Source organism: Leuresthes tenuis, unplaced genomic scaffold, assembly GCF_036924035.1.
Source record: "Leuresthes tenuis unplaced genomic scaffold, fLeuTen1.0.hap1 SCAF_24, whole genome shotgun sequence".
In the NCBI taxonomy this organism is placed as follows: Eukaryota; Metazoa; Chordata; class Actinopteri; order Atheriniformes; family Atherinopsidae; genus Leuresthes; species Leuresthes tenuis.
Window position 1 is genome coordinate 2,430,156 of NW_027325378.1, and position 27,834 is coordinate 2,457,989.

The 27,834-nt window shown below is 43.5% G+C and overlaps 1 protein-coding gene across 1 annotated transcript in view; it reads left to right on the forward strand.

Annotated features, from left to right (window-relative positions):
- The window catches only part of LOC140284372 (sodium channel protein type 5 subunit alpha-like), a 175,578-nt gene that overhangs the window by 24,892 nt on the left and 122,852 nt on the right, over window positions 1–27,834 (forward strand). The window contains exons 7-8 of the mRNA XM_072378248.1: window positions 2,588–2,830; window positions 10,891–10,954. Coding sequence (XP_072234349.1) covers window positions 2,588–2,830; window positions 10,891–10,954 — 307 coding nt within the window. The remainder of the gene's footprint in view (window positions 1–2,587; window positions 2,831–10,890; window positions 10,955–27,834) is intronic.

The window sequence follows — 27,834 nt, forward strand, 5'->3', positions numbered from 1 at the left end:
TTAAGCTGCATCTGATGGAGCTTTAACCTGCATCTGATGGAGCTTTAAGCTGCATCTGATGGAGCTTTAACCTGCATCTGACGGAGCTTTAACCTGCATCTGATGGAGCTTTAAGCTGCATCTGATGGAGCTTTAAGCTGCATCTGATGGAGCTTTAAGCTGCATCTGATGGAGCTTTAAGCTGCATCTGATGGCGCTTTAACCTGCATCTGATGGAGCTTTAACCTGCATCTGATGGAGCTTTAACCTGCATCTGAAGGAGCTTTAAGCTGCATCTGATGGACCTTTAAGCTGCATCTGGTGGAGCTTTAACCTGCATCTGATGGAGCTTTAAGCTGCATCTGATGGAGCTTTAACCTGCATCTGATGGAGCTTTAACCTGCATCTGATGGACCTTTAACCTGCATCTGATGGAGCTTTAACCTGCATCTGATGGAGCTTTAAGCTGCATCTGATGGAGCTTTAAGCTGCATCTGATGGAGCTTTAACCTGCATCTGATGGAGCTTTAACCTGCATCTGACGGAGCTTTAACCTGCATCTGATGGAGCTTTAAGCTGCATCTGATGGAGCTTTAAGCTGCATCTGATGGAGCTTTAAGCTGCATCTGATGGAGCTTTAAGCTGCATCTGATGGCGCTTTAACCTGCATCTGAAGGAGCTTTAAGCTGCATCTGATGGAGCTTTAACCTGCATCTGATGGAGCTTTAACCTGCATCTGATGGAGCTTTAACCTGCATCTGATGGAGCTTTAAGCTGCATCTGATGGAGCTTTAAGCTGCATCTGATGGAGCTTTAACCTGCATCTGAACGAGCTTTAACCTGCATCTGAAGGAGCTTTAACCTGCATCTGATGGAGCTTTAAGCTGCATCTGATGGAGCTTTAAGCTGCATCTGATGGAGCTTTAAGCTGCATCTGATGGAGCTTTAAGCTGCATCTGATGGAGCTTTAACCTGCATCTGATGGAGCTTTAACCTGCATCTGATGGAGCTTTAACCTGCATCTGATGGAGCTTTAACCTGCATCTGATGGAGCTTTAACCTGCATCTGACGGAGCTTTAACCTGCATCTGATGGAGCTTTAAGCTGCATCTGATGGAGCTTTAAGCTGCATCTGATGGAGCTTTAAGCTGCATCTGATGGAGCTTTAAGCTGCATCTGATGGAGCTTTAAGCTGCATCTGATGGCGCTTTAACCTGCATCTGATGGAGCTTTAACCTGCATCTGATGGAGCTTTAACCTGCATCTGAAGGAGCTTTAAGCTGCATCTGATGGACCTTTAAGCTGCATCTGGTGGAGCTTTAACCTGCATCTGGTGGAGCTTTAAGCTGCATCTGATGGAGCTTTAACCTGCATCTGATGGAGCTTTAACCTGCATCTGATGGACCTTTAACCTGCATCTGATGGAGCTTTAACCTGCATCTGATGGAGCTTTAAGCTGCATCTGATGGAGCTTTAAGCTGCATCTGATGGAGCTTTAAGCTGCATCTGATGGAGCTTTAACCTGCATCTGATGGAGCTTTAAGCTGCATCTGGTGGACCTTTAAGCTGCATCTGGTGGACCTTTAAGCTGCATCCGGTGGACCTTTAAGCTGCATCTGAAGGAGCTTTAACCTGCATCTGTGGATGTTACGCTGAGCTGTGCTCACAGAGTAATTCCTGGAAGTGTTCCTGAGCCCAGGCAGTGATTTCCAGGACAGATTCAGGTCTGTTTTTAATGTAGAGCTGCCTGAGGGTCTGAAGGTCACAGAGACGTCTCCAGATCCTCTGAATCGTTGATGACTTTATGTTCTGCAGATGATGGAAGATTCAAAGTCTCTCCATAATCTGCAGACACAGCTTGTTGCAGATTGCTGTACCTCAGTACATCTTTAATTCTGAGAGACTCTGCCTCTCTAAGGTGCTCTCTTTATACCCAATCATGTCACTGACCTGCTGCTAATGAGCCTAATCAGCTCCAACCTGCTCCTCCAGCTGTTTCTCTTTAGCACCACTTACTCTTTCACCCCAACTTTTGTGCTGCTGCCGTCAGGTTAAAGATGAGCTCAGATTTATCATTAAATAGTAAAATGTGTCACCTTCAACATGAGGAGTCTCAGTGCTCAGCTTATCACAGAAAGGGATCGCCTTTGACAACAGACTGAGAAGAATCAGGACTCCTGGATACAGCTCAACACCTTCATCTCGGGTTTTCACTGATGTTTTCACCCAGTGAAATGATTGAATTCTGTTTTTATTTAAATTTCACAGTGTCCAAACCTGTTGTAACTGGGTTAGAGTTAAATTATGTTTTGGTCTTCTTCACTTTATGCTTTGTCTGCATTTGAGTTTGAGTTGAATTTTTAAATCTGACCCATTTAAAGCAAACAGGGAGCTTCAATAATCGATCCAAGCGGCAGCCATCTTTATCCAACCTGTGGAAACAAGGTTTTTAGTTCAACTTGAACATGTTAGTCACCTAACAAATGATCAGATTTATACATCTTAGACTTAAAATTTCCCATGAAAACAGGTTTTTGATTATCTAGTCAGTGACTTTCTCAGTAAAGAGTTTTCTAAGAGTTAATCCTGCATCCCGGCGGTCCCTCAGGCCTGAAGACGATTGTTGGCGCTCTGATCCAGTCAGTGAAGAAGCTCGCTGATGTGATGATCCTCACGGTCTTCTGCCTGAGCGTCTTCGCCCTCATCGGCCTGCAGCTCTTCATGGGAAACCTGCGGCAGAAATGCATCAGGAGCACAGCACACTGCATCAACGGCAGCCTGCCGGCCAACACCACCTTCTACTGCAACAACAAGACCTGGGCCTCCATAAAAGACTTCGTCGATGATGAAGGTGAGGAACTTCGTGTTGTTTTTACATCCCTTTTGGTTCAGGTGAAAGCGGTGAGTGTGCAGTAGAGTGACCCAGCTTGGCTTTCAACACAGAGGACAGATTCTATTCTTCTGCATTAAGAAATAAGTCTTATTCTTTAAAGAAGTGTTGGGCTCAGCTTTAAACCAGCTAAATCCAGTTAGTGCTTCAGCTGAGTCTGTTTCAGATAACTAAATGCTAACAGCATCGGGGTGGAGAGCGGTGAGTTCTTCCTTGTTGGATCTCCTTTCCAAACTCAAGGTGACTCAGCTTAGTGACCCCTTCATGTCAGGTTCGGAGGTGGACTTTGAGTTAGACAGGTCAATATATTAATAATACAAGTGAAACTATTTCTGCTTATCATCTTTTTTCTCTCAACTCGCAGTCATAAAACAAGTTAAGAGCCCTTTCTGCTTGTCTTAGATGTTGGCCCATCTTCAAGTTGGAAGTCCTGGTTAATTCAGCTTCTTGAATCCCTTGTTGGTGACTGGCTGAAGGAGTTTCTATGTACTAATTAATATCTTCTCAAGCTGTAGAAAAAGTGCTAAATAGTTTAATTGAATCAACATTGTACATCCCCCTTTTATTAATCTATCTAAATCCATATGTATGAGGACCATGCACCAGTAAAGACTTATCACTGTAGGACTTTGAGATGGTTTAAAATGGTAAGTGATTGTGTTAAAAGGCATTAACTTACCTCAGTGTAACCGAGGGTGTTCCTCAAGGCTCAATACTGGGACCACTTCTTTTCATTTTGCATATCAGTCTCTTCTTCTCTGCCTGATGGAGCTTTAACCTGCATCTGTGGATGTTACGCTGAGCTGTGTTCACAGACAGTGATTCCTGGATAATTAATATCTTTTCAAGCTGTAGAAAAAGTGCTAAATAGTTTAATTGAATCAACATTGTACATCCCCCTTTTATTAATCTATCTAAATCCATATGTATGAGGACCATGCACCAGTAAAGACTTATCACTGTAGGACTTTGAGATGGTTTAAAATGGTAAGTGATTGTGTTAAAAGGCATTAACTTACCTCAGTGTAACAGAGGGTGTTCCTCAAGGCTCAATACTGGGACCACTTCTTTTCATTTTGCATATCAGCAGTCTCAATCTATGCATCGAATTCCATTCATATGATGATATGGTGATATACTGTGCTAAGTTGTGTGATTTTAAACTTCAAACAGAACTCATCATGTTCTCAGATGCAACATTGAGGCTTCTGAGTCTTCTGCTTGGCTTTGAGTTTGAGACAGTGTCCTGATACAATTACTTGAGGATTTTCTCACCTTTTAACCTCAGATTGGTGTTTGGTAAAAAATCACACATCACTGCACATTGTATGCTTGGGGTTGCATGGTGTGCTTTGTCCTCCAGAAGACTCAAACAGTGGCATATTCTCTTTTATGAAGCTATTCTTGGTCTGTTTCTATTCAGCCACAGACCTAAATCCTCCAGAAAAGTACTGGATTTCATTTAAAAGAATTATACCTTTAATATCTTCCTAATATCCTTCCTGAGTCAGGAGGAAAAACAGCAAACAAATCTAACTGTGCTGCTCCTTCTGCTTGGAATCAGCTGCAAAAACTCTTCAGGAGCTTGTTTCTCTAAATGAATTTAACACATTTCAATCCTCTAAGAGACGGACTCTTTGTGCTCTGACTGACTCTGTCTGATCAGCCCTGTTTGGCCGGTGTTTTTCCTGTTTCTACTCCCTGGATTGGGTGATACGAGAGGGTGTGGATGCAGTGTTGTTTTTGTTTTTTAACCCGTTGCTACGCACAGAAAGAGTCTGATGCATTTTAGTAATCTATCTGTAGGAAAACCTAGCTTGTTGTGGCTATATCTGCTCTGCATTTTCTTCATGGTTTTAACTGACCTCATACAAAACAAGAGAGATAAATAGCTATCAGTTAGCTGCCTGTAGAAGAATCTCTACTTTAATCTATTTAACATTTCCAATTTCAAAGTATGACACAACAATCTGCCTTTAGATTGTCTCTGAACCTCAAGTTACCCATAATTACCTTTTCTCTGTTCGGCCGTCAAAGCGCTTTGGGCTCGAAAACAAAAGGAATCCGTTTGGATCATTTTGGGTGACGGCGTACGGTGGCTCTGAGCGATCAAAAAGCAATTGATTAATGCGAAAAAAGGCAGAAAATTGAACCTGTTCTGAACATTTTAAAGGCAGAGTTAAAAGGCCTTTGCAGGACTTACAGCTGAAATAAAGAAGCTCATAAATAAACTGAGTTTCTCTTTAATTTAATCAGGAGCAGAGTTTCAACACTTTTGTGGAACTGTCACCTTAAATAAAGTCACATGACTGCCAGCCAGTCCCACCCAGTGCGATCTACACTTTATTTTTAAACTGGGTTTAGGTATTTAAGACTATTTAGAGCCGGTTAAACTAAACGGTTTACCTTTTTTGATGAATCCCACCTTTCTAAAGTCACTGCTGTCCATCAGGTGCAAGGACACTGGAGCAGGTTGGAATACATGAAAAAGGCAGCAAACGTCAGCGGTTCACATGCAAACACCTGCTCTGGGGAGTTTAACAGCACAGTCTTCTCTCCTTTTCCCTGTAAATCAACATTTACCTCCAGATCACGCTCAGTCAGCCTGAAAATATTTATTCTTTTCTCATGTTTTGCTATTTTTTCCTCCTGTTTTTCCTCATCTGAAAATGTTCTCGCTGCTTATTTTGTTACTTGTGGTGCCGACATCTTGACTAATGATACAGTAAATAATCATTTAAGAGCTTCATTATACAGTCGAGCCTTTCTATATGAAACAAACAACAGGACATGAACTAAATATTCACACCTGCCGTCCATCACTTCAGATTTCTTTGTTCTTTTCAAGGCTTTGCTGTCTGACTTTTAGTAAATGCAGCCGTTACCTGGCGGTTCATCGGTTAATAAAACCTTCGTGTCTCATCTCTTTGGGATTTGCATCAACCCCCAGCGACAGAAGCAGAGATGCTCCACAAAGACTCGGGTTAAAGAATCAGAAGTTTCCTCTTTCTTCTGCTGAAGGAAGAATCAAACCAGACGAAGTAAAGTTTGAGTTTACAGTAAAGGGGTTTGTCGAGACATGCAGCCATCGCTAATGTTCTGTCTATTTATTCATTTCCAGTTTGCTTTGCCATCCATCACATCAAACAAATGTCCCCCGCAGGCTCTCGTATCGACCTCTAAAAGCTGCTGTGAAACCTGAGAGCCGAGGCCGCGGCCTTAAGCCCGGTCCGTTGGGCTGATCCTCAGCCGGGAGATCAATGGCACATGTTCTCTATGCTAAACATTTCCCATCAAGCTGTGTTGTTCTGTGAGGTCGGAGACAGCTGCAGCAGATGTCAACACGGCTCTTTGTTGGGCGGTTCCATCATGCTTAGTACGCTGACGATGCCCCAACCGGAGAAAGTTTCTACAGGAAGTAGGAACTGATTTGTTCATCTCAATGAACCAGGTTGAGGATGATCAAATGTATTAAAGGATTTAACTCTGAAACACACAAGAGTCTCTGAAAAACTGATCTGAGTGAACTTCTTCACTGTTTAAAACTCATAGGTGATGGCTGCCGTGTTAATCAGAAACACACTCACTCACTTTGTGCCTCTTTGTTTCCACTTTTCTTCATCCTCCTACTGTTAAAGGGGAACTCCGGTGTTTTTAAACCTTATTTCTGGCATGAAATACGTTCATCTACTCACTGAGAACAGTTTGGTGAAAGTCGGCGTCCTTCAGAAGATATTTAGATAACTGGAGATCCATATAACGGAGTGAACGGGGCTTAGAGGATGCAGCCTCTAAATAAGGCATTATCTGTCTTTATTTCACCAATACTTTAAGAAGAATGAATGAATGAACGTGTGCTATAGCTCTGTTAGCTCATAGCTGCTGTTATGTGGCTACTTGCAGCTATAGGAGAGCTAACGGAGGGATTTCTACACAGGCACTCTACTGGGCCCACTTCATCCACACGCCCCCCTGCAGCACAGTTTATTCACTCCGTGCTCTGTGACAGTCGGCTAACTTCACACAGAGTTTGCTGCTGATAGTTTTGTGCAACATGGCAGGATATTTATCAGATTTTGACAACGTGGACGACAACTTTGAGTAAGATGGACGTTCTTACCGGAGTGAATAAACTGTGCTGCAGGGGGGCGTGTGGATGAAGTGGTCCCAGCTGAATTAGAAAGTGGTGAAAAGTCTCATTGTAGCTGGAGGAGCCTCCTCTCCCTGAAGCCTCACCATAGCACCATATGTGGATTAATCTCATGCAAAAGTCAATAAATGAAAATCTTTGTGTTTGTGCTGCTGGACTCAGAGCATCAAACTGTATCTGAGTGACGAGAACCTAAATGCAATAAGATCCCGTTCTGTTCGAACTGCATGCTCAGAAACCTGTAAACCTTCATCTCCAGCAGCTCCCCACACATGCAGCCTCTGATGGATGCGTACGGTACAGACGTGCGGATAATAGATTAATCACTGAATGGTATCTTTTAGTCGTTGTGGAGCAGATTAACACAGTCTGCGTCTAATTCGCTTTGACCATTAGCCCACCCTGCTGACAGATTTTCCACGTGTAAATTTATCTCCCGACGGTGAAATTGCAGGAGGGCAGGATGGAGGTTTATTAAGGCTTGACAGGGTAATTTGCCACTCGAGTTTTTTAAAAAAAGAAATAGAATTAAGCGTCTCCATGTCCCGTAGAGACAATTTTCCAAGATGCTGCCGCTCTGTAAAATCTTCTCACGTTGGAGTCTTTCTGAAGAAAAGCTTTATTAAAAGCTTCATTAAGTGTCAGAGCCTTTATTTTAAGGATGTGTGGAAACCTGAAAGATGAGCTTCAGGTAATGACTCTAAGCAGGCATCTGCTTCGTCTGGGAACACGAGAGCAACCTCTCGAACAAAAGCAGTCGGACTGCAGAAGTTTCTGCTAGCCTCCCTGATAACAGATGAATGGCTGCACTATTAAAAGGTTTCAGTGCCTTTGGTGCAGCGAAAATGAGTTAATGTGCTGAGAGTTGAAGGTCAAATTGAAGGTCAACCATTATATGATCATAATCCAGTCTAAAATATGAGATTCTGGCTTGTTCTGGTGAAATCTGCCTGCTTTAGACACATAAGGCCCAGTTGATCTGTTCAGAATAATGGAAAACATATGAGTCTGAATGAATCTGAATCTGGCAGCAGAACCACAGAACCGCTGCGCTGCCTGAACACAGCTGCGTTCAATTCAATTCAGTTTTATTTATAAACCGCCAGATTACAACAACTTAAGTAATATAGTCCAATTCAAGCCAATTGGAATTCAATTCATTGTAATCATAATCCAATTAATTCATATGGAGCCAATTCAAAAATAATATCCGAGCTAAGGAAACCAACAGATTGGACCGAAACCGTTAAAGCGTCTCCTTGTTCCCTACGAGGTGTTGAAGTGTTTCTCTGAGTGCTGAATCCTCCATCCCTGCCCCCCCGACCCCGAGCACACTTGGAAATAACTCCCTTTTTGATATTTTCTTTTGGAATGCTTTGTAATCAGTCATAATGGCTCATAGCTGGAGTTAAACACATGTGGTCCCAATTCTCTGCTGAATAAAGGATGAGCATCACAGATAGAAGATCTCCTCAGCTGGAGGTTTAAAGCATCAGCAGCACCAAAGCACAGGTGGTGTTGTGGGGGTGGATGTGACCATGATGTTAGTCAGATGGAGGAAGGATGAACAGGCGCTAGCATGAAGCTAAAGTTTACAAATGTCTTTAATATCACATGAGTTCTGACAAATATCCTCCCAAATAATGAACATGACTCCTGAGGGAACTAATCTCTGCATCCGTCATGCCTCTATTGGTCCGTTTTCCCACGTTTACCTTCTTCTGCAGCCTGTTCTGTCACCTTCCTCCGGCGTTTGGGTTCCCCGTCACCCCGAGCCGTGACATGGCATTAAACTCACTACTTCCTGTATAAACTAACATCCCTTCTGAATGTAACTGAACAGAAGCTGCCCTGTTCGTGGCACCGGGTAAGGACCATATTATAAGAAGTGTCCAGAACAAAAAACATGCTAAAAACAGCCCGACTGTTCCATAAAGTACTATTAATGTCTCTGGCTCTGACACTACAACAGACATGTATTCCCCACCTGCTGCTTTTCATTGAAATTAGGGTTTTAAAAAGACGTTGGAGCAGCTTTAGTTGGGTTTGAAGTGAAGGCTCCCGGGCCGGCTGGGGTTGTTCATGCAGATAACAGCTGCTGTAAAACAGGAAGTCGGTTCATAACTTCATGTTTGACCTCATCTGGGCTTCATGTCGGCCTCAACAATTTAAAGGTGACCCCTTTTTTTTTTAGTTCTTTCTCCTTTCAAACAAAGGGAAACTAAGTTTTACTCTTCAGACCCTGATAAATGCTCCAAAGAACAAAATAAGTCTCCTTTAAATGAATAATTCTCTGTTTTAACCAAGTTTTCTCTAAAACTCATCCCTTTTCTGGCCTTAAATAATATTTTTAACAGCTTGTTTATCTGAAAACAGACCCAAATCGATCTGAAAGTTCTTCTGTTTGACCCTTAAGAAAAAGCCTGGCTGTTCTGAAGTCAGACTCTAAAGCAGGGCTGGTTAAATACGTTTATCCTGATGCTCGGGAATGAACTCACCTCAGCAAAAGTTAAGTTAAGCAGCGCTTGTTTTCCTCCTGCAGACATGCATTAAAAGCTTTTGAACTCAACAATTTAAAGGTGACCCCTTTTTTTTAGTTCTTTCTCCTTTCAAACAAAGGAAAACAAAGTTTTACACTTCAGACCCTGATAAATGCTCCAAAGAACAAAATAAGTCCCCTTTAAATGAATAATTCTCTGTTTTAACCAAGATTTCTCTAAAACTCATCCCTTTTCTGGCCTTAAATAATATTTTTAACAGCTTGTTTACATGAAAACAGACCCAAATCGATCTGAAAGTTCTTCTGTTTGACCCGTAAGAAAAAGCCTGGCTGTTCTGAAGTCAGACTCTAAAGCAGGGCTGGTTAAATACGTTTATCCTGATGCTCAGCAAAAGTTAAGTTAAGCAGCGCTTGTTTTCCTCCTGCAGACATGCATTAAAAGCTTTTGAACTCAACAATTTAAAGGTGACCCCTTTTTTTTTTTAGTTCTTTCTCCTTTCAAACAAAGGAAAACAAAGTTTTACACTTCAGACCCTGATAAATGCTCCAAAAAACAAAATAAATCCCCTTTAAATTAATAATTCTCTGTTTTAACCAAGATTTCTCTAAAACTCATCCCTTTTCTGGCCTTAAATAATATTTTTAACAGCTTGTTTAGCTGAAAACAGACCCAAATCGATCTGAAAGTTCCTCTGTTTGACCCGTAAGAAAAAGCCTGGCTGTTCTGAAGTCAGACTCTAAAGCAGGGCTGCTTAAATACGTTTATCCTGATGCTCAGCAAAAGTTAAGTTAAGCAGCGCTTGTTTTCCTCCTGCAGACATGCATTAAAAGCTTTTGAACTTGTGATGTCAGACGCTTTGCTCTTGAGTGCGTTTGAGGCGGTCGAGTACCTGAAGTACTCCATGTGAGGACATTAAAGCGCGTTAATGTACTTGGAAATGGCTTGTGGTCAGAGTGAAGGGTTGAATGAATGCTCAACAAACCGCTCAGACGGTCTAACCAGACTAAAACACACAAACGAGTCTGATGAGCTTATTGATCGTGCGGTGAAACAGACAGACGGCGAGGATCTGAGCACAGACTCACTGTGATCAAGAGGAGCTGACTGAGCTGAGGGTTTATGGGCTGGTAATCACAAACCTGCTGTTTCAGTTGAGCTTTCAGCAGAGACGGGATGACCTCATTGGTTGTTAAAACATTTTCTCTTCCTAACTTAAACTAGCTCCCCAAACAGTACTCTGAAATGTCACTTTAAGGTGATGATGGCAGCAGGGCCTGGATTCCATTCAGCTGCTTCAACAGGAGATTATACAAGAGGCCATTTAAAAAAAAACATGGTCTTAACCTGAAATTTATCCTCTTTTGTTCCAGATAACTTCTACAAGGTGGAGGGAGCCAAGGATGCCTTAATCTGTGGGAACAGCAGCGACGCAGGGTGAGTTCTTAGTTTGTTTTTAGGTGAATTCAGAAGCTGGAAACACCTGGATTTACCTGGATTTGCTCGTTTTTACTTTGTTTCCAAGGTTCAGACTGAGAGTCTGGTTAAACTTCCATGTTTCTGACTGGAGTTATGGACAGATCTGCTGGTCCCATGCACACATTTATACATTAAAAGCTGTGACTTTTGGACTCTTTTTCTTCTCGGTTTTGTTGGTGGCTGGAGCGAATCATTGTGGAGGGTTTAAACTTCAGCTTTCTCCATTCATAGTGGCATATTTGGGGGAAAAAGGCTGCATTTCATCATTGAAACATGAAAATTAAAAAAAAATTCTATAATCCAAGATGGCCGCCACGCCATGACGTCATAATATGCAAATTAGGTGTGTCAATTTGCTTCCTACATAAACTTTGGGTCATCCTCAACATTTCTGTAATTTACAGAAAGTCTCTATCTCCTATCAGTTTTAAGATATAGCCTTTTGAAATTTAAGGATTTTCGAAAAAAACCTCTGGCGCCTAAAGGGTTAAACTTCAGTTTTCCAAATATTTCTGTGGTGGTTCTGTTTTGCCCCTAAGGCTGATGTTTCCTCAGTCTCCTCACTGTCAGGTGTTCAGTGCAGAGAGACGAATCTGAAAATAATTACAGATAAATGTCTTCCTCATCGTTGGTTTACCAACAGCTGCTTGCTTTTACTCCCAAAAACACAACTTTCCTCTTTGAAAGTTCCTCATTTAACGAGCCGTTCTGATTTTAATTTCTAAAGTACGTCACTCCTTAAGTTGGCTCCGCCTCCTCTGCTAAGCCCCGCCCACTCACATCCACCCTGCTGGGCGGATGAAGCCAGCTTCTGGTGGAAATGTTCTGCTGTCAGCTGCACTGAGGAGAATGCATCTTCCATCCAGCAGCAGCCTCAGAGGATATAAGAGCCCAGTGGATAAACTATATCTGAGGCTAATGTTCCAGCAGAGTTAGCTAAAGACTGTGAATGTGCAGCAAACACTTTTCATCCCACTGTTTTAACAACTTGGTCCAGTTCAACGCTGGACTGAAGGAACTGAGCCACAAAGAGGATCAGTTCCAGCTCTCAGAGCCTGAACTTCAGAGCAGGGAAATGGAAGCATCTGAGAAATAACTCCTCATGGTTTATTTCCTGATTTATTTCTTCCTTTAGCAGCAGCTAACGCTAACAGCTTAGCTAATGAAGATGACGTACACCAACTTCTAAGGAGTTACTGCTGCTCCTTTCTGAAAGATGAACATTATTGTTCCCACATTACTTTGTTAGCTGAAGCTTTCTAGCTGAACGGTTCCGTTCTGTAACTCAGACAACCTGCAGCTGTGTTTAAGGTGTGTTTCCAACCCAACACCAGTCCTCTCCTCACTCTCGGTGTGTTAGCGTTACATTATCGGCATGTTTCTGATAAAGATGGAGGTCTCCAGGTACAATTGTTTAATGAGGTTAATATATCCAAAATGTTTAAACGCATTACTACGAGTTACTCTGTGCACATCTTCGGCTTGGTCCATTACTATTGATGAGAAAGCATTGTTTGCTAGCATCTGCTGCTAAATTACAACTAACAGCTAACTTACTGCTAACTACTAACTTATAGCTAACTGCTGACTTACAGCTAACTGTTAACTTATAGCTGACTGCTAACTTACTGCTAACTTACAGCTAACTGCTGACTTACAGCTAACTGTTAACTTATAGCTGACTGCTAACTTACTGCTAACTTACAGCTAACTGCTGACTTACAGCTAACTGTTAACTTACAGCTGACTGCTAACTTACTGCTAACTTACAGCTAACTGCTGACTTACAGCTAACTGTTAACTTACAGCTAACTATTAACTTACAGCTAACTGCTAACTTACAGCTAGCTGCTAACTTACAGCTAACTGTTAACTTACAGCTAACTGTTAACTTACAGCTAACTGCTAACTTACAGCTAACTGTTAACTTACAGCTAACTGCTAACTTACAGCTAGCTGCTAACTTACAGCTAACTGCTAACTTACAGCTAACTGCTAACTTACAGCTAACTGCTAACCTGTTTCCCTCTGGGATCAATAGAGTAACTATCTGTATTTATATATAGAGCTGGACTGTTTCTGACTGGAGGAACAGCTTCATTCTGTCTGTGTTTCTGCATTAAATCACACAGCAGATAAAAGGTAACGTAGGTAAACACACTGTGAACTCTGCATAAAAGGGCTTAATGTAACTTAATGTAGCTCCTTTAACAAAGAACAAATGTTTTATTTAGAGGAGGACAGTGTTTTGTGGTTCTTTAACAGTTTTTGACAGTAGCTGCACAGTTTAATAGTCATATTTGAATTTCACGAGGAGCTTTGTGGAGTTTGAGTAATCTGGAGTTCAGACACTTCAATTTTCCACCAGAAGGTCTGAGTAACAAAGTAAAGAAGTTGAACTCGAGAGAAGCTTGAAGGGTCTGTTTGAAGATGCTGCTGAGTTGCATTTTAGGGGATCAGGATATGCCAGCTCTCCTCCAAGGCTTCCTCTTTGCTTTCTGCTGGTGTTGCTCTAATTTTGTGGATTGATCCGTTAATGAATAATTTCTTGTAACTGCTGAAAAAGACGGGGTTTCCGTGGTTGGTAGTTTCTGTGGATATTATTGATACATTTGACTCAGTTAAAGCCATTTTTGCTCTTCTGAGTGCTTCACCTCTTTAATCTCCAGCCTGTGGGATGCTGCACGCTCTTCTTCTTCTTCTTCTTCTTCCTCTGATGCAGCAGAACGAATGTGTCTCATCGTCTGCTTGAATCTTGCTGCTGGTACCATAAACGGCAGAGTTGTGTGACATGTCAGAAAGAACTAGTATCTGTGCTGACTGTCCACGCCGAGGGCAGCACGCTGACAGATACTGAATGACACAGCTATGACAACACTGTGTGCAGAGAAGAGACCATCATCCAACCTCTGGGAAAACCGTTAGCCTGAAGCTAACGGATGAGCCACGTTAAAGCTGACTGAGGAAGCAAACGCACAGCTAGCATGCTGAGATAGCGCTAAGACAGGAAGAAGGAGAGATGCTACATGGAGAAGGTGAGGAGTCGGTTTAGGAGAGGGGAAGCAGAAAGGAGGATGGGCAGAAGAGTGAGGGAAGATATTAATGTTAAAGGACAAAGGAAGGAAAGTGAAAAGTTAGATTGGAAGAAGGAAAAAGAAATCTTTTAGTCTCGACTGACAAATAAAGACGTTTTATTCTTAAGAAGATGTAGAAAAATGGTGGGAAAGACAAAGGAGAAAGATTGAAAGCAGAAGGAATAACAGAAAAGGACACATTTCATGATGCTGGAGGCCTTTTCTAAGCTGAAACCTGGTTCTCATCGGTGTGGTCGCCCGGTTGCTGCTGTGGCAGCCACAGGTGGAGCTGTCACAGTAACCACAGAGCTGTAGCCTCCTGATGCCAAACAGCTACGATCAGTGCACCGAGTCTTACTTAATGCTCAGTGATAATGACTTTAAGCCTTGACTTCAGACATCGTTTGGGAAAGACTTGTTACGCCAATGATTCCCCAACATGGTGGCTGCTGCTGGGCCTGGCCTCCTGTCTCTGGCCTCCTGTCTCTGGCCTCCTGTCTCTGGCCTCCTGTCTCTGGCCTCCTGCCTCTGGCCTCCTGTCTCTGGCCTCCTGTCTCTGGCCTCCTGTCTCTGGCCTCCTGTCTCTGGCCTCCTGTCTCTGGCCTCCTGTCTCTAGCCTCCTGTCTCTGGCCTCCTGTCTCTGGCCTCCTGTCTCTGGCCCTCACGCCTCTCCCTGGGGCTTCAGTTTGGTGCTGCCTTGGCCTCTTGTCATTTTCTGTCCTCCACGTCAGGATTTTGCTGGTAATTTGGCAGGAATGTGACGCTTGTGGCTGTTCACTGCAGTCGAACCATCCCTCTGGGTCTCGTTGTCCTCTGGACTCCCCCCAGCTTAGGGCTCAGTGGACGTCGCATGTCGGTCCCAACAAATCCCTCCTGGTTCCCAGCTGTGCTCCCAGGGTCCAGGTCCTCACTGTTCAGTATAAAGATAGATATCAGTTTGGCTAATTTGTAAATTTCTAAAAACCAAAATCGCAGCCGGGGAAATTGTGTCATCGCGCTATGTGTCTTCTTCACTGACGTTATCAAAATAAAGACTAAAAGAAGCTGGAAAAACATATTAAATAAAAGAACGACTTGTTGTTTGCTGCAGTTTTAAGGCTTAATGTCATATTTATCCTTATTTCCACCCCTTACATTAGAATTAGAGGGTTTGAGGCTGATAAATCAGCAGGAACTTTAGACTCGTCTCACTTCTCAGTGACATCTCCAGTTGGCAAACTGAATTAAAGGTTTGTGACTTTGCTTTGTTTGTGCCTCTTGTGGTTGGAAAATTGAGATTAGCTCAACTTTTTTTGAGCAGCAGCAAATCAAATCAATAACAGACCGTCCGTTCAGTTCCAAACGCCACTGCCTTCTGTGACCACGCCGCTCCATTTTAATGCACGAGAAGTTGATAAAATTAGCTGGGAAATAAAGTAATGGTCTCACAATAAAGGCTAAAATAATACAAGATGACATTTTCAAGGCTTCCTAAATGTTATGTGCCTGTTTTTCTTTGGAAATAGTAACATGCTTACATTTAGTCACACGTGAAACTGTCACTGATGGGACATTTTGCAGCTTTTATATGATTAAAGATGCTTCTAATGAAGCAGGAAGGTAGGAGTGGGCGGACAGACCGTCATGTTCAGCTCAAAACTGATCAATTTTCACTTCACTTCCAGTTGCAGCTTAACGTTAGGGACAAAAAGCCAAAAAAAACATGAAATAATCACAATTTTTGCTGTTTTTTTGTGCTGATGGACACCAAATAGCTCCATGTAGGAACACTGTGATGAGAAATGGTCACAAAACGCCCGTTTGACTTCCTGTTTGGTGTCACAGCTTCACACGACTGCTGAGAAGAAGTTTGAGTCCTGTGCTGATTGGTCAATAACCGGGGAGCGACCACAGCCGCTCACAACCCGCCGCTTCTTCTTCTTCTGCCGCCGGAAGCGGCCAAAGGGGCGGGGCTTATATGTATAGCAACTATCAGATATATATAATAATCCATCCATACATCGGTTCCCTCTTTCACCATGGATCGTACTCTTGGCCTTCTTTGTGTTTCTTTGTGTTTTCCACCTTTTTTCCACCTTTTTTCCGCCTTTGGAATCCAGATCGGCCCTAATTGGCTGTCGTCGCGTCGCTTCACAGCTCATTTGCATAAAGTTGAGCCTTTCTCAACTCTTGAAGCTCATGAAGCTAACACCGCCAGCCGCTCATCGACGCCAGCTTACATTGAAAATGAACGGCAGCTGGCCGCTCACGACGCTTTTGGTGTGAGCCCCCTGTAAGGAGAGCTCAAGTGACACAAATTTAATCATGAGACACTTCATCTTAGAGGCAACAAGCTCAGTTTATATGGCCACACTTTTTCAACTCGTTTAAACCAAACAGGCGTTTCAATCCCCATTTTGACACTCCTGAGTCAAGCTTTCAGGGAGGTGGAGGTGCTGAGGCTCGTTCTGCAGAGCCAAAGTGAGTCAGTGGTGCTGAGGCTCGTTCTGCAGAGCCAAAGTGAGTCAGTGGTGCTGAGGCTCGTTCTGCAGAGCCAAAGTGAGTCAGTGGTGCTGAGGCTCGTTCTGCAGAGTCAAAGTGAGTCAGTGGAGCTGAGGCTCGTTCTGCAGAGCCAAAGTGAGTCAGTGGTGCTGAGGCTCGTTCTGCAGAGTCAAAGTGAGTCAGTGGTGCTGAGGCTCGTTCTGCAGAGTCAAAGTGAGTCGGTGGTGCTGAGGCTCGTTCTGCAGAGCCAAAGTGAGTCAGTGGTGCTGAGGCTCGTTCTGGAGAGTCAAAGTGAGTCAGTGGTGCTGAGGCTCGTTCTGCAGAGTCAAAGTGAGTCGGTGGTGCTGAGGCTCGTTCTGCAGAGTCAAAGTGAGTCGGTGGTGCTGAGGCTCGTTCTGCAGAGTCAAAGTGAGTCAGTGGTGCTGAGGCTCGTTCTGCAGAGTCAAAGTGAGTCGGTGGTGCTGAGGCTCGTTCTGCAGAGTCAAAGTGAGTCGGTGGTGCTGAGGCTCGTTCTGCAGAGTCAAAGTGAGTCAGTGGTGCTGAGGCTCGTTCTGCAGAGCCAAAGTGAGTCAGTGGTGCTGAGGCTCGTTCTGCAGAGTCAAAGTGAGTCAGTGGTGCTGAGGCTCGTTCTGCAGAGCCAAAGTGAGTCGGTGGTGCTGATGCTCGTTCTGCAGAGCCAAAGTGAGTCAGTGGTGCTGAGGCTCGTTCTGCAGAGCCAAAGTGAGTCGGTGGTGCTGAGGCTCGTTCTGCAGAGCCAAAGTGAGTCAGTGGTGCTGAGGCTCGTTCTGCAGAGCCAAAGTGAGTCGGTGGTGCTGATGCTCGTTCTGCAGAGTCAAAGTGAGTCAGTGGTGCTGAGGCTCGTTCTGCAGAGTCAAAGTGAGTCGGTGGTGCTGAGGCTCGTTCTGCAGAGCCAAAGTGAGTCAGTGGTGCTGAGGCTCGTTCTGCAGAGCCAAAGTGAGTCAGTGGTGCTGAGGCTCGTTCTGCAGAGTCAAAGTGAGTCAGTGGTGCTGAGGCTCGTTCTGCAGAGCCAAAGTGAGTCGGTGGTGCTGAGGCTCGTTCTGCAGAGTCAAAGTGAGTCAGTGGTGCTGAGGCTCGTTCTGCAGAGCCAAAGTGAGTCGGTGGTGCTGAGGCTCGTTCTGCAGAGCCAAAGTGAGTCGGTGGTGCTGAGGCTCGTTCTGCAGAGTCAAAGTGAGTCAGTGGTGCTGAGGCTCGTTCTGCAGAGCCAAAGTGAGTCGGTGGTGCTGAGGCTCGTTCTGCAGAGCCAAAGTGAGTCAGTGGTGCTGAGGCTCGTTCTGCAGAGCCAAAGTGAGTCGGTGGTGCTGAGACATCGGCTAAGAAACTGCTGGAGGATGAAAGCGAGCAGCGATGATGGTGATCACAGTGATTGGCTGAGCCTGGGGGGAAAGGTCGCAGAGTTCCTCCTCTGTGACACACTGCGACTCCCAGAACCACCTGCAGCACCTCACAGGCACCTCGTTACCGATGCTTTGGCAACATGAGGTCTGAGAAATCGTGTCTTTGTTTTGCACGAATGATTAAATCTGTGTCATTTCCTCCTCTTTGTCTGATCCTGATGCTAAACGCGTCACACAATGCTTCAGTCTGTTGTGTTTGGGGCTGCAAAGCTGCAAAGTGTTGCCCGTAGTGACCCAGGTTCACCCCTGACAGCACCCACAGTGCTGGTTGGGGATGGTAAGAACAGGTCTGAATGGGTCACTTAAGACTTTCCAGTGAGGGAGTCCCTGGAAGGTTTCCGCTGCTGCTGCAGAACAATTATTATTAACACAAGATTTATCAGTCTGGCAGTTTTCCACATTTCCTCAGAATGATGATCAGCCATCACATGTCTTTCTGTTTAGAAATAAATGAACAACAGATTCACCGAATTCAAATGAAATGCACCCGCTGAGGAGAAAAAGCACCGACTGGACAAATTTCAGTCGTTCTTTAGCGAGAGAAGCCAGTCACAGCGTCCCAGCCAGGTGCAGTTGTACTGATTTAATTAGAAAGTGTCTCAACAAAGTGCTGAAAGCCAGAACTTAATGCTTTACACAGTGTCAGTTAAGCGTTATACAGTGTTTATATCAAGCGAGGACAAAAGATGTGACCTATGAAATACGAGCTCGCATTCTGCCATCACCTTGGCCGTCGAGCAAGTATTCAGCTGACATGCCTGCAACATGCCAGCCTCACAGCAAGCGCACAGCAACAATCTGCACCGACAGGCTGCCTCGTTGCTGATGCTAATTAGCGGCCGACCCAATGTGCTGTCGTTACTGGGAGTTGTTGGTATGTAGCGTGTGACCTGTGAGGTCACTGCGAGGAAGTGATGCAGCCGGAGGGCTTCTGCTGTTTCTGAGAGGATTCAGCCGCTGGTTTCCCCATCCTGCCAGAGCTCTGCTTTAATGTGGGTTTTAGGTCTGCTAATTATTTCATTAGTTCCACTCACAGAATTATTTAAGCCAATTTATAAAAATGGAAACAAACAGGAAACAGACGAAAGGTTTTTGAAGATTTGTCCAAAATTCCTTTAAAACAAGAAGAAAAAAAATCATTCCCACCTGTGTATTCAGCTCATTTCACTAAATCTGTTTTTCTTCTTAAAGCCAAAACAAAAAAGTAAAATGTTCTTCATCCTGAAATACAGTCATGTGGAAAACACCACCTGCTGGTTCTAAGGTTTGACGTATATCAGGACATAAAAAGGTGATAAAATGAGGTAAATCGGACCTCAGATTAACACCACATGATGTATTACACTGTGTCATTATTTACTGAACGGAAAAAAGTGTGAGCAGCTCTATAAAAGCAGGAGTTCTGTCAGTTTAACATGATGCCAAGGAGGAAAGACACCAGCAATGATCTTAGAGAAGCAGCTGCTGCTGCCCATCAGTCTGGGAAGGGTTATAAGGCCATTTCCAAACTATCTGGAGTCCATCATTCTACAGAGAGAAAGATTATTCACAAGTGGAAAACATTCAGGACAGCTGTCAATCTTCCCAGGAGTGGACGTCCCAGCAAGTTCACCCCAAGGTGAAGAAGCCCAGAGCTACATCTCAGACTCTACAGGCCTCAGTTAGCATGCTAAAGGTTAAAGGTCACCCCAAGGTGAAAAAGCCCAGAGCTACATCTCAGACTCTACAGGCCTCAGTTAGCATGCTAAAGGTTAAAGGTCACCCCAAGGTGAAAAAGCCCAGAGCTACATCTCAGACTCTACAGGCCTCAGTTAGCATGTTAAAGGTTAAAGGTCATGACAGCACAGTTAGAAAAAGACTGAACAAGGATGGCTTGTTTGGAAGGGCTGCAGGAGAAAGCCTCTTCTCTCTAAAAAGAACATGGCAGCACAGCTTAGGTTTGCAAAGCTGCATCTGTTGGTCCAACCAGAATCGACCTCTAAAGTCGATATATATAGGATATAAAGTGTTCTGGGTGAAGTTCTGGTGGACTCGTGCTGAACCAGCAGCTGTCAGCTCCTGTCAGCTCCTCCTGGTTTCTACACCAAAATGGAGACTGTGTCTGGTTAAAACCGCCTTTATTTTTGACAAAGCTATGGCCAGTTTGGGGCTGGTTCTGCTCCAGTTCTTGGATGGGTACATGGGGACAGCGCCACCTATCGTACCGGGGTGTGAGATGCTTTGTGCCAGTGATTCCATTCATTCACCGCCATATATCCAAGGATAATTACCCTCAGATAAGCAGCAGAACCCAACTGTAGCTGTAATCCAGTTAATCTCACCATGTGGACCCGCTGAGTTCCCTGTTCTCAGCTTTAAAGCCCAGAACCTCAGATCCTGATCAGATAAAGCACCACAACGATGAACTTTTACAATCACAAAATGAACCGATTCCAACAAGTTTCCCAAATCTGGTTCCATGTGTACTCAGATCGATATCCTGACTGGAAACCTGCTGCAGTTAAATCAAATAATTATTCAAACACATATTTAATCTTTCTGTTGATGCTGTTGGGCTGCTTCACCTTTGGTTTATTCTAAAGCAAATTAAATCTCGAATTCAATAACCAGAGCTTTATTGACCCGTGTTGAACTCACATCTGTCTCTGCTTCCCGCCTGCAGCCGATTTAAAGAAAAGTTTCTTATCATAGGTGTCAAACGGCTTCTGTTTTCCCCATAATGTGAGCAGAAAGCTAACGGAGAAGGTGGAGGTACGGCTTTAATCATCGTTGACCCAGCTTCTTCTCAGAAGGACTCTGCTGTCATCTCAGCAGTTAGTAAGAAATATGGCTTGACCTGAGTCTGAGGAAATAGCTGCCGGGGGGGTTGGTTTTCCTGGAATACACTGCGTCACACAGCTGATATTCATCATTCCATTAGCCTAGCTGGTAGCACCAAAGTGTGTGTGTGTGTGTGCGCCATTAAATTAGTTTAGCATTCTTGTCTGCTCGCACCAAAGCGCTTCCAAAGTGTGTCTTTGCCTGCTTCGGTTTCTCTGCTGCTGGAAGACGGCGTGTTGATGCTTTCTGCTGCGTCTGTGTGTGTGTGTCACTTTAAATGTGTGTGTGTCACTTTAAATGTGTGTGTGTCACTTTAAATGTGTGTGTGTCACTATAAATGTGTGTGTGTCACTTTAAATGTGTGTGTGTCACTATAAATGTGTGTGTGTCACTTTAAATGTGTGTCTCACTATAAATGTGCGTCTGTCACTTTAAATGTGCGTGTGTCACTTTAAACGTGTGTCTCACTATAAATGTGTGTGTGTCTCACTTTAAATGCGTGTGTGTCACTTTAAATGTGTGTGTGTCTCACTTTAAATGTGTGTGTGTGTCACTTTAAATGTGTGTGTGTCTCACTTTAAATGTGTGTGTGTGTCACTTTAAATGTGTGTGTCTCACTTTAAATGTGTGTGTGTCTCACTTTAAATGCGTGTGTGTCACTTTAAATGTGTGTGTGTCTCACTTTAAATGTGTGTGTGTCTCACTTTAAATGTGTGTGTGTGTCACTTTAAATGTGTGTGTGTCTCACTATAAATGTGTGTGTGTCTCACTTTAAATGTGTGTGTCTCTCACTTTAAATGTGTGTGTCTCACTATAAATGTGTGTGTGTCTCACTTTAAATGTGTAGGTGTGACTTTAAATGTGTGTCTCACTATAAATGTGTGTGTGTGTCTCACTTTAAATGTTTGTGTGTGTCTCACTTTAAATGTGTGTGTGTCTCGCTTTAAATGCGTGTGTGTCACTTTAAACGTGTGTGTGTGTGTGTCTCACTTTAAATGTGTGTGTGTGTCACTTTAAATGTGTGTGTCTCACTTTAAATGCATGTGTGTTACTTTAAATGTGTGTGTGTGTGTCACTTTAAATGTGTGTGTGTCTCACTTTAAATGTGTGTGTGTGTGTGTCTCACTTTAAATGTGTGTGTGTCTCACTTTAAATGTGTGTGTGTCTCACTTTAAATGCGTGTGTGTCACTTTAAACGTGTGTGTGTGTCTCACTTTAAATGTGTGTCTCACTTTAAATGCGTGTGTGTCACTTTAAACGTGTGTGTGTGTGTGTCTCACTTTAAATGTGTGTGTGTGTCTCACTTTAAATGTGTGTGTGTCACTTTAAACGTGTGTGTGTGTGTGTCTCACTTTAAATGTGTGTGTGTGTCACTTTAAATGTGTGTGTCTCACTTTAAATGCGTGTGTGTTACTTTAAATGTGTGTGTGTGTCTCACTTTAAATGTGTGTGTGTCTCACTTTAAATGTGTGTGTGTGTGTGTCTCACTTTAAATGTGTGTGTGTCTCACTTTAAATGTGTGTGTGTCTCACTTTAAATGCGTGTGTGTCACTTTAAACGTGTGTGTGTGTCTCACTTTAAATGTGTGTCTCACTTTAAATGCGTGTGTCTCACTTTAAACGTGTGTGTGTGTGTGTCTCACTTTAAATGTGTGTGTGTCTCACTTTAAATGCGTGTGTGTCACTTTAAACGTGTGCGTGTCTCACTTTAAATGTGTGTCTCACTTTAAACGTGTGTGTGTCACTTTAAACGTGTGTGTGTGTGTGTCTCAGTTTAAATGTGTGTCTCACTTTAAATGCGTGTGTGTCTCAGTTTAAATGTTTGTGTGTGTGTCACTTTAAACGTGTGTGTGTCACTTTAAATGTGTGTGTGTCTCACTTTAAATGTGTGTGTTTTCCTCTCTGCATCTGGATGTGTGTGTGTGTTCTGGGTGTGTTTAGCCTGAGTTATGAGCTCTCTGGGAGGCTGTGAATGTGACATCTGTCCATTGACACAAAAGAGGCTTCTTCCACCTAAACGCTGGTCCGCTGGGAGATAACTGAGAGAGAGTGTGTGTGTGTTGATAACAGCCAGCCTTAAAGCACAGAAACACTAAAAAAGAAGAACCTTGATTTTAGATCTGAGAGGAAACATTTTGAATTTCTGTTACTTGGAATTTTTTAACCAAAAACTGCCCTCATTTCTTTACATATTAACATAAAAACAGGAAGCAGCTGCAGAGATTCACTGAAACATGATCAAACATGAACATAAACCCAGAATCTGAGGCAGAAACAGAGTTTTTTTTATCAGTTCTCAGCAGCTTTAAAGTGAATCTCTGGTCTGAGCTCCTTTATTCTCCAACTCAGCCTGAACCCTCTGAGACAAGCTTTCTGTCATTTCTTTAAGGAGTCTTCAGGAATAGTTCTCCAGGCTTCTTGAAGGACATCCCAAAGCTCTTCTTTGGATGTGGGCTGCCTTTTGTTCCGTTCTCTGTCAGATGATCCCACACTGCTTCAATAATGTTGAGGTCCGGGCTCTGGGGAGGATTCATCCCTCCATAAGACCTGTTGCCACTGATTTTCAGTCCACTTCTTGTGTCATTTGGCACAGCTCAGCCTTTTCTCCCTGTTTCCCTTCCTTAAGAACGGCTTATTGACAGCCACCCTTCCATGGAGACCATTTCTGATGAGGCTTGGGCCAACAGTAGATGGATCAGCTGAAGGTCCAGATGCATCTCTCAGGTCCTGTCAGGTCACAGCTGGATTTTTTCCTCTTTCTTAAGGACATCACTTTCAGATCCTGTTCATCTGCTGTAGATAGTTTTTTAGGCCTGACACTTCTTCTTTTGTCCTCCACTTGTCCAGTTTCCTCAAATGTTTTAAGGACACACTGCACACCATGCTGAGATATGCCAAGTTTTCAGCTAATAGCTCTTTGGGAATCACCTTGTTGCTGCAGAAATCCTATTTTCTGTCTGTCAAACTGTGTTTTCTTTGCTGTTTTTCATAGATGCAGCTAAAGAAATGGGAACAAATGATGTGTCTTTGTGACAGGTTTTGGAGCTTCATTCTTTAAGGTCAACACAGGGAACTCTCCCTCATAAAGGCAGCAGTTTAATGGCGCTTCACAGTGTTTTTGTGCCGGTCCTGGGTTCCCCACATTGGATAGTTATGTTGCAGGAGCTCTTACTCCAAGGCAGAAGCCAAAAAACCCTGACATTTAAACTATAAAAGATGAGATAATTCCTCCAGTAGTTAAAAAGAAAGAAGTTCCTGCTGCCCAAGAGCTCCTTTCTTGTTTAGTTTCTACCCACTCTGCTTGTTAAAGGGAACAAAATCCATGGATTTTACAGATCTTCTGCTGGAAACCTTGAAAACTTGCTGTCTGTAGGCAGCAAACAAAGATTCAAGCTGAGAAAGTTTTGCTTTATTCAGCCAAAGATCACACAGAAGGTTAAAAACACTTTTCCTGCATGTTTCTGATCAGACGGTGAGTTTAATTTGGCGGTTGATGTTATTTCCCTGCAGCTGTGCAAGCTTTCTTATTCTTGCTGTTATTTGTCTTGCAGATAAAGTTCAAAAGTGCACCGATGACTTGGCTGCATGTTTCTATTTGTGTGAGCTCTGAAGCTTGAGGTCATGGAAGACACAGGAAGGGACATTTGCTCCCTCAGTTTGTCCTTCAGGCAGTTTGATGCAGTTTTACCAGGATGTTAGCGCTGCTTTGCAGGCTAAAGTCCTGGAAAATGGTCTTAATCAAAGTATTTTAAAGGATTTTGCCCTTAGTTTGAACAGATAAGTGTATCTGTGGCTATGCTAACTCTATATCCTCTATCTCGCACCTTTATCTTATTGGGTCATAACACACCTGGTACCTTCCACAGTACCTTACATTTATCTAGGTTTCTCTTTCTGTTGGAAATTGAGCATTTTGGCTCCATCCATCCACCCATCTGATGGGTTTTTGGGCGTAAACCTATAAGAAGGATGTTCCAAACCGGTCCAGCGGTGTTTTTCATCTCCTTCTCTGTGAAACAGACCCACATTCTGGGTCTAGCCTTTGGCCTTTTGTCCATGTGTGCATGAGGAAAATGCTCAGGAGGCATCTTAATCAGTTGTACGAACCACCTGAGCTAATGTGTCCTGCTGTGAAGAATCTAATCTGAGCTCTTAAATCTTTCTTCAGGGGCGAAATCAGCCACCTTAAGGTAAAAACTCGCGTTGGCTGCTTGTATTTAGTCACATCCCAGCTCTCATGACTGCAGGTGAGGCATGGGTGCTCAGCTTTCCCCTACTTTATTGAGGCTTTTTCTCCTAATTCATTCTTTTCCACAGTTTTTTGTGTAAAAACCTACATTTTACAAGTTTTTTTTCATCATTTAATGACATAAAAGCAGTGGAGGATGAATAAACTGGGTGAAATTAAAAGTAATTTACTCACTGACAGTTCTAAGTGAGAAGAACAATCACACTGGAAGGATGAAATGAACTTTATTGATCCTTGAGGGTGGAATTAGGTCACAGCGGCAGTGGAAGTACTGAGGTGTGGGCTGAAAACAGGCAGCGATGCTGTCAGAGGACATCAGTAAGGATACAGTACCAAGAAAAACCGCTCTGTTGGGATGGAGGAGTGTTGACATGCAGCTGCTTGGATTTCCTTTCAAGTTGAATCTCTTCTGCTGAAGAAGTGGCTAAAAGCACAAAGTGTAAACACAAAAGGTTAAGTGACACCTGAGCTGTACACAAAAAGAGCTGTCAGCAGTGTGTGAACAAACCCACTGGATGAAAACAACATCCGAGCCGACACTCTGACCTTCTCTCCCAGCCCACGACGAGCTGAACAGACAGGATAATGTTGACCATCTTGATCGTGACCCGCCCTCCACGTCTCCTACGCTGACAGGTCAGGCCCGCCATGCGAGCACTGAATTATGGGTAACCAGAGGCAGAGGGCTGGCTGCTGTTATTTACTGTGTGATTATGAAACCACGGGATGATATGATTCAAACATACAGTGTTTCTTTATCTGCCCACAGAGAACAGAGTGTAGATATTCCTTCAGTAAAACAAACCAACACCCGACAGCTGCTGAATTTGGATAATGAACAGTTGATGGAGGAAGCATGTAGCTGATTTCCTGTTATGTTGCTGCCCTAAAACGCCCATAAATGTAACATTTTTAGTTTTTTGGTGTGGTTAGGCTTAGGAACCAAAGCTACATGTTTAGGTTTAGGGACAAAAGGCGGATTTCTCCTCCCTTTTCCGGGCTAACGTGGTACGATCTCCTTCCCAGTGGACCAGAACAGAACGACTGTTATGTCAAAGCTCCTGGTGTTTGGTTGTCTCTGGCCCTGACAAACCGCTTTTAATGGTATTATACGCCTCCAGTGTTACACTAGCCTGGTTTCAGCTCAAAATGTGAATTTGTCCCAAAAAGAAAATGTATTCATGCTGAGGGATTTTTTTGGTGCCCTCCAGCACAACTTTCACAGTGTTTCAATGGAACGTCTGCTTCATTTGTGCTGCATATTTAGTCTTTTTATACCAAACCATGACAATATAGTCTGTAATAATGGTCAAAACAGCAACTAAATAAACAATGACACGGCTCTTCTCCTTGGTTGTTGTGTGTGGATTCACCAGCCATCCACTCCAACCTCCAAACCAGGACTTTGTAGCCTCGTGGTCTTTTTCTGGGTTTTTACATTCTGGACATCCTCTGGAGTTCATTCCATAGTTTAAAGGTATGATTTCCACATTTTAATGTGGGAGACCTGGGTTCAAATCCCCTGCATGAAAGGTATTACCTCCAGTAGGGGTCCTTAGGCAAGACCCCCTTACCCTACCTGCCTACCAGTGTAAGTGTACCAGTGGATAAAAGCGTCTGCTAAATACATAAACATAAACATTTTGTGTATTTACTTATGAGCATCTTCATAAAGTGGTTGGAGAGTGAAACCACATTGTGTTCCATTCATGCTGTTTGGTTAGCTTTAGGTTTAGGAACAGCTTGGGCTTGGGTTACCTGATGCTAGTGACCCTAAAGCAGGGGTCGGGAACCTTTTTGACTAAGAAAGCCATGAAAGCAAAAAATTTGGAAATTTATTTCAATGAGAGCCATATAATATGTTTTAAAAGTGAATTCAACTAAATGTCAGTATAATAAGCCTCTGAATTTATTAGCATATTATATTAGCATATATTAGCATATTATTTATTAGCATACTCGCCATCTGTGAATGGTTTTCCGTTCCTCACTATTGCTAAAGATCCAGCAAAGCTAGCAGAATTATAGTCACCTTGCCGGGTTGCTGCTGGCTAGCTTGTACCCTGCTCAGTAGCTCTAGCTTGTACCCTGCTCAGTAGCTCTAGCTTGTACCCTGCTCAGTAGCTCTAGCTTGTACCCTGCTCAGTAGCTCTAGCTTGTACCCTGCTCAGTAGCTCTAGCTTGTACCCTGCTCAGTAGCTGTAGCTTGTACCCTGCTCAGTAGCTCTAGCTTGTACCCTGCTCAGTAGCTCTAGCTTGTACCCTGCTCAGTAGCTCTAGCTTGTACCCTGCTCAGTAGCTCTAGCTTGTACCCTGCTCAGTAGCTCTAGCTTGTACCCTGCTCAGTAGCTCTAGCTTGTACCCTGCTCAGTAGCTCTAGCTTGTACCCTGCTCAGTAGCTCTAGCTTGTACCCTGCTCAGTAGCTCTTGGCTCGCTTTCTTTCTGCTGTCTCCTGCCGGGTATTTTGATGCAAAGGTAGCATGGCGCGTGTCGAAGTGCCGCTTTACATTCGACCGTTTCATCGATGTAATTTTGTCTTTGCAAATTAGCCACACCGCAGAATTTGCTCTCTCCACAAAGGCGAATTCTTCAGTCCATTCGGCCTGAAATGTACGATACTCGTCCTCTTTTTTTCTTTTCGCCATCTTCTTCGTCGAAGGGTTAGCTTTGAGCTAATGACCGAGCAGACTGATTCAAAAGGGGGCGTTTACCTGTTTTACGCTGCCAACGTAGTCCAGTATCATCCAATTAAAATAATGGACAATTGCTCCTGCAGCCCTGAACAGGACATGAAAAATC